The sequence below is a fragment of the Antrostomus carolinensis genome, unplaced genomic scaffold (genome assembly GCF_000700745.2).
Source record: "Antrostomus carolinensis isolate BGI_N321 unplaced genomic scaffold, ASM70074v2 scaffold16387, whole genome shotgun sequence".
In the NCBI taxonomy this organism is placed as follows: domain Eukaryota; kingdom Metazoa; phylum Chordata; class Aves; order Caprimulgiformes; family Caprimulgidae; genus Antrostomus; species Antrostomus carolinensis.
Genome location: NW_010325484.1, coordinates 43894 through 55317, shown reverse-complemented (window position 1 = coordinate 55317; position 11424 = coordinate 43894). Strand labels below are relative to the sequence as shown.

The window sequence follows — 11424 nt, the reverse complement described above, 5'->3', positions numbered from 1 at the left end:
TCCAAGTTTGGTCATATTAAACTAAGTTCTGCCTTGATTTGTAGAGAAAGACACATTATTTATTTATTTGTGTGTGTGTGTATGTGTGCACGTATGTGAAACTCCAAAAGCATTCCCAACAATCTACATGCTTTTTTTTTGTTTGTTTGTTTGGAATAGGTACAAGCTGCTCATTGACTTTCAGAGAAGTCTTTAAAGTTCATGTTCCCCTTGAAGATGATGTGAGATTTTATTGTCATGTTTGAAAGCTTCAGTCTTCTATGTAGATTGCATGCAGATTGAGGGAGGCAGGGGGAGATATTTGGTTATAGCTTCTCTCCTTCCCATTCCCTAAGAGCTGCTTCTTTAAAAGGGCTTCCCATGGTCTTCAAAAAAGGCACCTGCAGGTTTGTCAACACAATTTTGTGTCTGTGTGCAGCAGCCCAGAAGTGCAAATGCAAAACTCAGCTGTGACACAAGCAGTTGATGCAGTCTGTGTGTGCCACATAGCAGGATTGTTGATTCAGAACCTTACTTTTTGGGAAGGGCTTGTGCAGGAAATTTTAGAGGTCAGGTGAAGGTCTTAGCTTTAAACATTTGGTCCACACTCTCTTGTTCACTGCTGTGTTATAATACTTCTCTCTTGCTTTGTGTTATTATACCTAATGCCCAGTTAAAATATTTTTTCCAGGGAAGTCTGAAGGCATTTATTATCTGTTAGCTGGTTGTTATCTGTTAATGGCTGGTTTCTATCTTAGCTCCCATACCTGAGCAACATGGACAATACCAAAAGCTGGCTCAATTAATTTTTTCTCCATTGTGTGAATGTTTTTTCCCCTTTTGTGTCTGTGTTCTATCAAAATTTCTACTTCTGTCCTCTTGTCCTGTTACAGGGAGGAGGATGTGTTAGAATAACTCTTGCTAGTCTTCTAAGAGAGCCAGGAGTCTCCAGTCCTGCCACCCGATCAGAGGCATGCCCTATTTTCTCAATAGTAGGTTTCTCTAAAGCTGCAGCAACACATGTAGTTCCCCTCTCCTGAAACCAGGCTCCTGTGGGCATCTCAGCCACACTCATACCCAGGCACCTGACCACTGCTCTTCTGTACTAAAATCCTCCTCAGTTCCAAATTTGATTCTCTAATCTCGAGGTACGAAGATGAGCTTATTTAACAGACCTATTTCCCTAGCAAATCTCCAGGTCTTTCTTAATGCCATTATGCCTTAGGAGCCATTGTTGGGCATTGGTCCTTGCAAGCTGTAAGTTATGCCCAGTATGTGTTGAGTGTCCTAACAGCTGCTCTACCTCTGTACCAGTAAGCATCAGAATTCTGAATTTCCTTCTGTTGGGGTGTAGGAGGCATTGTGCTACTAGTGTAAATATTCTCCCAGAGTCAGACATGCTTTGCTGCATTCTCTACTCAGCTGAGTAAGCTACGAGGAGTATTTTGCTGGGCACGTGCAGCAGCTCTGCACATGATGGTGTGGCTCAGGGATGGCCACTGGCTGCCCTACACCGACTGCTCTGCATTCTGGTCTTCCCAGCTCTCAGTGAGATGGCTGCTTGACTAAAGAGGAGTTAAGTTTGGAGCTGACAAAAGCTTGTAAGAAAGATTTCCTGCAAATTAAATAAATGCCTTCCACAGTATAAAAACTGTTTCTTGGAGGTCTGGGACGTAAGGAGAGATGTAACCCAATTTTTTTCCTTGTAATCTCTGAAAGTGCCCTTGCTAGAATGGCTGTGAGAAGCACTTGGATGGATAGCCATGATTCTCTTTCTGAGCCACTGTGATGGGTAGTACCTTCATTTTCAGCCAATACTGCTGTCTTTATTTCTGTCCTTGCTGACCCTTGTGGCTCCAGCAAGGACAGGTCTCCATGTGCTAAGGCTGGACTAGGCATGTTTGGTTAATGACATCTAAAAACCAGGATGACTGGAAGCCACAGCAGAACCATCTGGTCTCCCATTCTGTGTCTTAGAGTACCCTGAATGCCGCTTGTTTGTGTTTGAGGCGATTGAACTTTTTCTGCCTCTGTTGGTTTAAAGTCTTGAACTGTTGGGAGAGGGGAAAGCAGTGCTCCTGTGTTTGAGTTTTATGTTTGGGGTGGTGCCAAGGGATAGTCCTGCTGCGGGTGCCTATGTTTCTTGGTGGGTGCTGCAGAACTCTTGGTAGTGTGCAGAAAAGTGGATATCCAGTGTCTTACATAAAGCAGTGTAGTTCTGTGGCTGTGTGTAACTAACTGCAGGGTCCTGCACTCACCAAAAAATGCTGTTACAGGGGTACACGATGTAATCAAAGGATAATAGCAGCAGCAGCAACTGCCCAGTTTTTGTTCTGCTGTTAGAACAAGCAGCCTTGCTAGGCATCTGCTGCTTTCCATGGCTCACCAACTGCAGGGACTGGATCCACAGCTGCAGCTGCAGAGTCACCAGTTGCGAGGGCTTGGCATGAATGCAATAGTGAAGCTTTGATTTGTTCAGCTTGCAGCTTCTCCTATGACTTAGTCATTCTTTTATGAAGTGCAGTCAGAGTTCCACAGAGAGCAGGCAAGTTCCAGCAAGAGCTTTCAAGCAGTGAGTCGTGTCATTCATGTCCCCTGTCCCCCCGCCCCCGGAAACACAGCCATGTAAATATCCCGTGTGCTGTGGGCAGAGCTCCAGCGAGAACAAACCTCTGTGCTCCAAGGTCGGATTAGGAGCGTGTTCAGATAATGACATCTGAAAACAGGAGGGCTGGGAGCTGCAGCAGAGCAACGAGGGGCTTTGAAAGAGAGGAGTCTAATCCTCTCTGCTAATAAGGAGGCAGCTGCTGCCAGCGCATCAGGCTTGGCAAGCACTGCTTTGCTGCTCCTGGATTCTCTGACAGGCAGCAGAGAGGCACAAAGACCCAGCTGCTTCGAGATGGTTGGGGAAGCGCCACACAGGAAGGGTTATCTTTGCTTTCTTTGGGTAAAACAAGAACTTTGACATGGCTCTTCCCATCCCCAACAGCACTTTGGCAGGCCAGGCAGCAGAGCAGTGTTTGATGTCAGGCCAGCATCTGGGAGCCGTTCATCTGGCACTGCAGAGCCTGTGACTGAGGCTGAGAGGGGATGGATGCACAGACACCCACAGACCTGCCATTGGGGCAGAACCAGGTGTATTCCAGGGCACTCAAGCCCGGCCTTCTCAGGAGGGCAGCGGGATGTGTGCTGGTTTGTGCACAGTCTTCGTGCCTCACCAGTGAAAGAACAACTTTGGGCGGGGTGGAGGGTGTGCGGGTGAACACAGACACAGCGTGTGTGCAGCGCAATGGCTTCATGTACGTACAGTTTTCCACACGCCTGCTGGCACGTGTGCTTGCAGTGGTCTTCCACCGAGGGGTACTCAGGGGCATGGTGTTACCTGGCAGGTATCACAGGGGCAATTGCTTGAGAGCACATGAAGTGCTGTGAACACACACTTGGGGTTTTTTGGGGGGGCGGGAGGGGTTTGTTTGTTGTTTTGTTTGTGGGGTTTTTTTTCCCCCAAAGTAACTTGCTTACTTCTTCATGAAATGGCATCTACTGCCTGTCCCCATCTGCCTCATTCAGAGCAGGGATGCTGGTGATGAAAGCCTATTCTAGACCCAGCTCTGGCGTGGAAGTGCCCAGGCCTGGGGTGAGAGTTGGTTAGGACAATGGTGGGGACAAGCGGTACGGCGCGTGCGGTGGTTTTATCTCATTTATTGTTCCTTTACAGTCAGCACTGGTGACTGCTGGATCAGTGGTACCAAGGCGTCGCGCTGCAGCTGTCAGGACGCCCTCTTGCCCAAAAGACTTTCTCATCCCAGATGGCAGTCACCATACTGCGCACGTGCATGGTGGCTACGAGTTTCTGCAGCAGGAAGAAGCCATGGAGCAGCCAGGTAAGGAACGCTTTCGTTCAGATCTTTGATGCATGGCACACAGCTTTATGTGGTCTTGTTAACGTCTGTCACAGTACACAGCTTGCAACATTGCATTTTAGCAGAGATTGGTAATTTATTAGCCCCCACCTCTTCTATGCTGACAGGATGTTTCATTCATGCTCCTCGTCTCTCTTGTTAGGGCGATAGTCAAACATCTCTTGATTCAGTGGGCTTTGAGTGTCATTTTAAGGTTTCAGGTGGGTTACAGCAAGCATGCTTCCACCATGGATCCCAATCCACTGCCCTGAGTTTGCAGGCCAAGGTAGGAAGGGAAAAGTCAAAAGGTGAGCTGTCACATCTCTAATTCTAGGTCCCAGCCTAGCAAATGGTGGAGTGAGCATCACTTCCATCAGGGCCCTGATGAGCACTTCAAATAAAACTACAGGGCTGCTTAAAAAGCTTGAGGCTGGAGTCCATATAAAAAGAACTCAGTTCCTGCGGCACTTATCACCTTAGTTCTAGTGCTAAAACAGGGGCTGTTAAAATGGGTGCAGGGCCATTACTAGGACTGCAATGCTTTAAAAGACCCAAACTGCTCCAAGACTTGTTAGCTCTTAAAAAAAAAACAACAAACACCTCCTCAATCAAGAAGACAGCTTGATCACTTAAAACTTTGGGGTTTTTTTTTTTCCAGTTTTTATTGAGTGAAAATGTCAAACCTTGCATCAGTCATGCAAAAAAAAAAATCAAATAAATAAAACACATATATTAAATTTCTAATAGCACTAAATTCAAGTGGAAAAATATTCAGTTCTTAATAACGCAGGTGCTGAAGAGACCAGATTCAAGTAAATCAGAGCACACCATCCTGTTTAGGGTGTTTTTTTTTCACTTTCTGCATTTTTGTCTCAAAACCTATATATATATCTATATATCTATATATATGTATATACATATAGATATATACACACACACATATATATGTGCATACATATTATTTTTATATTTATATATATACACATACATATTTATAAAACATTAAAAAGAGCATTGGTGGTTCAAGCATTTATTTCCCCCCCTCCCCCACGGAAAGAAAAAAAAAAACAACAACAAAACAAAAAAAAAAATACACATTTAAAATTCAAAATGAGCTAGCAATGGCTTATAGTCCTAGTGTGCAATATGGATATTACAAAAGGCTAGAATCCTCCCTCTTTGTCTTTTTTTTTTCATTTTTGTTTTTTAAAGTTTTTTTTTTTTTGCTACATTGGAAAATTTTTTTAAAATTTTTTTTTCTTTTTTTCTTTACAAAATTCCTTCCACACAGATTTTAATCCAGTTGCGTTTGTGGCTAGAATGAACAATCTAGTCAATAGTTTTTATTTTATTTCTTTTTTTTTTTTTTCTCTTCAGCAGTGAATGGTAGCAGAATCAGGAGGGTCCATCTCAAAGTTTATTTTGTTTGGTTTTGATCTCATTTTGGACAGAATAGTTCCATTTCCTCTCTCCTCTTTCCCCCTCCTCATACAGTTAGTTCAATCTCCTTCTCTTTTTTTTTCTGGTCAGTCTTTGATGCGTGTATTTCACTAGCACTGTACTAACAGTCCTATTGATATGATAGCTTGAAGTGAAAAAAACCACCTCCTGTACTAGGGATCTTTGTGCCTTGGAGGCCTTTGTTCAGAAAAGCACTTAAGCTCGGGCTTAAACCGGTGCCCGTTCAGAAACCAGCTGCTTAAGAGGTTTGCTGAATTAAAGCCTCAACAGGGCAGACTAAAAAAGACGGGTTTAACTTTCTTGACTTTTGTTGTTGTTGTGAATAGAGACATAGGAAGAGATTTACAGGAACAAGACTTGGAGAAGGTTGAGTGAAGACGTGCTGGGGTAGGGCCAGCCTGCTGGGTGGCCCTGACGGGAAGGGCAGATGGCCACTGTCCTGGGAGGGTGTCTGACCGCCGGTGGGGTCAGGCCCTGCTCCGCTGGCACGTTTCGCAGTAGCCTGTTGGGAAAGAGATCTCGTTCCCTGTGCCAGCTCCCGGAGAAGAGGTGATAAAAGTTTGGGAGAAAAGCTGAGATGTTAGGGAGAAGTAGGGTGCCTTGGGGGAGAAAATGGTGTGCATAGATAAACACAGCCCTTCTGGCACGCTCAGCCACGCAGAAGGACGTGTGAAACAGGGCCCCGTTCCAGCGCGGATCCCGGTGCAGTTGCACTGGCCGCACCTGCCTAAAGCTGCCTCCTGGGATGATGTGTGGGCCGGCATTAGCCAAGCTCCTGGTAGATCTTTTACCCCTTTTCTCCACACACTTCTGCTTTCTCCCACTGTTGTGCAGTGATTCAGTCAGTGGAGTCTGGTGAGATATGAAAGGGGAGAGGTAAAATCACTAGGGCTCGGTGCAGGTTCCCAGCTCCTAACGGCAAGGAATGGGCCTGTCTTGTCCTCAATGGAAACAAGCGGCCCAAGCGATCCCCAGGCCTCGCGCTGACCCCAGACCCCCCCTCGCCTCCAGCTTTCACAACACCCCAGGCAGGTTTCACAAAACCTTGCAGGATGCTGCACTGAAGGCAGCAGGCTCGATCCCGCTCCCACCAAAGTCACTGATATACATCACGCTGATTTCTGCGGTACAGAATAAACACATCTGTTTTGCAAGATGTGGCTTGTGTTACATCCAAGGATTCCTCTTGGAGCCCATCACCGTACTAGCTAAGTAGTTGAACATGGGAAAAATGTACAAGTGTAGAACCTGCAGCAAATGCCGTTACAGTAAAATTCTTCTTTGCCCCATCCCAGTTCTAGAAATCCCAGGGCCTCGTTCCCTCACTCTGCCCCAGGAACGTGAGCTTCATTATATTCAAGAAATGGGTTGTGCTAGAAAACACACAGTTGAGGGCAGGGGATATACCAAACAAAACAAAAACAAACAAAAAAAATAAAACCCTATAAAAATAAAAGCCACACAAATAGCTGATAGAGGAAAAGAACTCCAAAGAATTAAATAAACTACAAACTAGTAATAACAATATTTCATTTGTTTTGTTTTCATTTGTTTCATCTCTACAAAATTCAAGTTAGAATTCGGAATCGTGCAGCTCCGGTCAGTGCTAGGAGTGTGAAGTCAGCCTCAAACCGTAGCATTAAGGCCCCCCCTCCCCTGCCACCCCCTACAAACAAACACTACATTGAAGGGGAAAAAAAATAGGGGGGGGAAGGAAAAAAAACCCAATTGCACACAATTAACCGTATCTAAGGGCTGTCCAGAAGGCAGATGACCCCCCTCATCCCCCTGGCATTGGTGGTTTCTCTTTTGTTCTATATATAGTAATAACCTTTACAGGAAAAATACTGTACAACTTTTTTTTTTTTTTTTTTGCCTTTCCTTTTGAAACATTATCTGAACATTCTGTCCCCACATTTACACAGCTGAGCTGCTTGTTTATAAATCAGACCTGATCTGCACCAGTTCCTTAGGAACAAAATTAAACAAAACCAAACAAAAACAAAAAAAAAAAAAAAGGCAACCTAAACTTCTCGAAGCCTTTATCTGTTCAGGGTGAAAACAAAGTATGGGGATCCCTTGGAGCTGAAGTGCTCTTGGAGGGGGCAGCCTGCATCATGATAGGAAAAAAATGGATTTTTTTAAAAAAGAAGGGACAAACTTCAGACACAGGGAACCTTTTGCTAGGCTGGTATACTTACAAACTGGCACTGAAGTAACTATTATCAGAATTAATTCATACAGCTAGTCTTTCTGGAGCCCAGGTGTATGTAGACAAGCCCTCTCTCAGACTCAGGTGAGGATTTGGGGGTCAAACAGCTACTGTCTCACCTGTCAGAGTCCAGGACAGTCTCCTGTAGTGTGTGTTCCCAGGCTGGGCTAGGAAAGAAGAGCAGGGAAGAGCTTGTAGCCAGGGGAAAGCTCAAGCTTCTAGAGGTGGCAGGTCTCAACACAGTATAGTTGCATTTGCTTATGCAGTGCCCAAGCTATTAGCCCTACTTGTCAAAATTTATCAGCATGGACCCAGAAATGCATTAATTCTCAGCTGGACTACATCCTGCCCTCAGCTAGCATCTCCCCGTCTCCGAGTCCTCTGTAACTGCAAAAACCATGACGGGGGCAATAGCTACACAGGTGCTGCAGGACAGTGTTGCCCCCCCCTCCCTGCCCCAGTGCTGAGCAGAAGAGGCCCCCAGTCTGAGCAGGACATCCCAGAGTGGGATCCTGAGTGTTCGTCTGCCTTCTCCCTCTCCCAGAAGTCACCCGAGATCCCTGTCAGTCCCTGCAGACAGACTTGCCCATCCCCAGTAAAAGGCTGGGGACAAGGGCTGGGGGACGAAGGACATACCTGTCCTTGTACGACTGCTTGGGTCAGAGAGCAAGTAGTATATTCAAGGCCAGGACACTCTTCTGTGAGCACGGTGCTCCTTGTGCTGCACCGTGGGCCAGAGTGTCAGCTCACAACCTCCTGAGATGGGGATACTGAAGCACCACAAAAACGCCTCACCCTCAACAGAGAGGAAGCACCTGGGGGTTGGGATGAGATGGAACTGGATGGGAGATTAACCCCAGTCCTCCAGTGTGACAGACCCTTTAACTGCCCGCTGCCTTCTTCCCAAATTACTTCAGCTAAATCCCTATAGGCAGAACAGCAGGGATGAGGAGAGGTGTCCTACAGAGAAAGTGTAGACTGAGAAAGTTTTACAATATAAATAGCATTCAAAATTATTATCATTAATAGTAAAAAGGATCTGGAAGAACAGAGGAGTGTCCCATTCCCACCCCTGCTCATTCATTAATGCGTCCTCATTTATGTGACAATAAATACCCACTCCCACCCTTGCTGTCTGATGCCATTCATTTAATGCTGGAGAAAGAAGGGGGGAGGGGTGGAGAGAGAGCACGTGCACCCCTCACCCCCTCCTTCCCACTGGCAAAAGCTGAGCTAGTTCTCTTTGTGACACCAATTCCTTGAATTTTATATATGTGTGTGTGTGTGTACATTATATATAGAGAGCGAGACACACACACAAATATATAGCTCTAAAATTCATTACCTGTTGTTCCCACCCACCCCCCTCCAAGAAGTGGAGATTATTATTAATATCGTACAACTGAAAACATGGAAAAATAAAACCCAGAAAGAAAAATGGGGGGATAGAGCCCCACCCATAACAAAGGGTCCCCAGATGGGCACAGGCCCCACGCACCATGCAGGGAGCAAGGAAAAGCAGCTGGTACCCTCAAGGTTCGTGTCCAGATAAAAGGGTGTTTTTCGCTGCATCCTGCCCCCATGTCCTGTCAGTGCAGAATGAAGTGATGCAGCACCAGTCCTGCTGCCAACCTGTCTGTCTTACGGGGCCTGCGGAGGAGCATGGGGTTCCTTCCTTCCTCTCTCTCTCGTGTGTGTGGCATGGAGTTTGTTTTCCACTTGCCATCCCAATCTTTGTTCTTGCCTCATATGGGGTCCTCTTAGTAATTCTGTGTAAGAGCAAAACCAAACCACTGCCGCTGTTGTCTCTAAGATTAAGGAGAAGCTTCTGGAGCAATGGCAGAGGCTGGGGCAGCGGCTGGGGCTGGAGCAGGAGCTGGGGCTGGAGTAAGGGCTGGCTCACCCTGTGGCCTGGAAGCATCGCCATGGTCTGTGGAAGAAGCAACCTCCTCTGGTTCTCCATCTTCTTTAGTGGCCAAGCCCTCAGGGTCAGGCAGCGATTCTTCAGAATCCGTGTTCAGGTCTTCCTCTTCATCATCCTCCTCATCGTCGTCATCATCATCCTCCTCTTCATCATCCTCCTCTTCTTCATTCATCTCCTCCTCATCATCCTCTTCATCCTCTTGGGAAGAGTCATCCTCGTCCTCCACATCACCAGAGCCAGATGCCACCGCACCCCTCTCCTGAGGCGCGGTCCCAGCTCTGCTCGGTGATGGACCTTCAGTGACTTCTGACTGCTTCTTGCTGAGGTCCAGGGAATCATTGAGGCCCACACCAGCCGCATTCTGCAGGAAGAAGAGGGAGCTGTTGTTGTCAGTGCTGAGGTTGAGGGAACTGTCCAGGTTGATGGAAGAGTTCTGGATGTCATACTCGAGAGTGGAGTGGGCAAGGCCCTCGGGGCCAGGAGAGATGGCAGGAAGCTCCCCTCGCTCCTGCTTCTCGTGTTTGCGCTTGTGTGAGTCCATCTGTGACATGCCCACCACTGTGTGTTTGCAGCCAGGGTAGGTGCAATGGAAGTGGGAGCACTTGAGTTTGTACTTGCAGTCTGGCACCTCGCAGTCCACGCTTGAGCTGAACTGGCAGAAGCCAGCAGCGCTGATGACGTCCTGCTTGCCGTGGTGCTTACGGTGGGCTGTCACCTTGGTGCTGTCAGTGCAGCGGAAGCCACAGCGCAGACAGTGGAAGTGTGTGCTATTGCCAGAGAACTGACAGTCTGGGAAGTTGCAACTCAGTGAAGACTTGAAGCGTTTGAAATCATCCAATACCAGGTTGTCAACGCGATCGTGGTGCTGGGCGTGCTTATACATGTGGGTGCGGCCGCAGAACTTGTAGCCACAGTTCTCCCGCGTGCAATGGTAGTGGGTAACCTTGAGAGAGAACTGGCAGCTGGAGTCCTTGCAGTCCTCGTAGAGGTCATAGCGCCGAAATCCCTCCAGCATCATCCCTTCATCCAGCATCTTGCGTGAGGATGCGGTCTTGCGGCGCTTGCCAAACGGGGACATGTCCTCAATAATCCAGAAACGCTTTTTGGCCCCCGAGGCAGTTGGCATAGTGATGGTATTCCCTGAGGACAAAAAGCAGAGAGTGGTGTTGCTGACAGCCAGGTCTCTCCTCATCTCCTAACCATCCTGGCAAGCTCTGTATTTGCCAAGACACTGTACTGCAACTGTCCCCACCCAGCAGCTCATCCCTCAAGCTCTACGTAAGCCTGAACTCCGGGATCATGGGCTGGCTGATGCTGGCTGCACGTGGCTTCCTCAGTTTTCAGCATATCCTACTTCTAATTGCTGCTCTCGTACATTGACGTTGTCCAACCGCTAACTCTTGCTTCTGTTTTGTGACTCTCACAGCTTCTCCTTCTGCTTAGCTGATCTCTAGTTCTATTTTCCTCAAATCAGACTTCAATGGGGAGGAGCTGGTGTGTTCCAACCCAAGGACTGAGGTGTTTTACTTTAGTTCACTGGGGTTGGGGTGGTAATAGAGTTTAAGCATGCTAACAACTGGTCTGTGTATCACTGTTTTCCCCTCTCCAGGCTCCTGTAATACACTACAATTGCCAAGGACAGCCAGGAAGTGAAGGAAGATCCCATGCGTGATTAAAACTGCAAGGGGGGGGAATTTATAGAAATAGGATGGACTTTGGCCAGGAGACTGCAACATCCCTCACTGTAATGAGCCTACATATTACGATGAGTGCACTTAGAAAGACAGATGGACAGATGTTCAATGGGGCTAATTCTCATCATCACTAGCCAGTGGACTCCGAGAGAAAATACCAGTTCCACAGCTTTCCCTTGGGTCTCAAAAATCACATGATGCCCCTAGTAAATAAAGAGCCCTCATCTATCTTCCACTTTCATTCACAGGGCC

At 47.1% G+C, this 11424-nt stretch overlaps 1 protein-coding gene across 1 annotated transcript in view; it reads right to left on the bottom strand.

Annotated features, from left to right (window-relative positions):
* Positions 1–9368: 9368 nt before the first annotated feature.
* The window catches only part of CASZ1 (castor zinc finger 1), a gene marked incomplete at its 5' end in the record, with an annotated part of 39442 nt that continues 37386 nt past the window's right edge, over positions 9369–11424 (bottom strand). Inside the window, one exon of the mRNA XM_029085781.1 lies at positions 9369–10618. Within this exon, the coding sequence (XP_028941614.1) occupies positions 9369–10618 (1250 nt within the window). The remainder of the gene's footprint in view (positions 10619–11424) is intronic.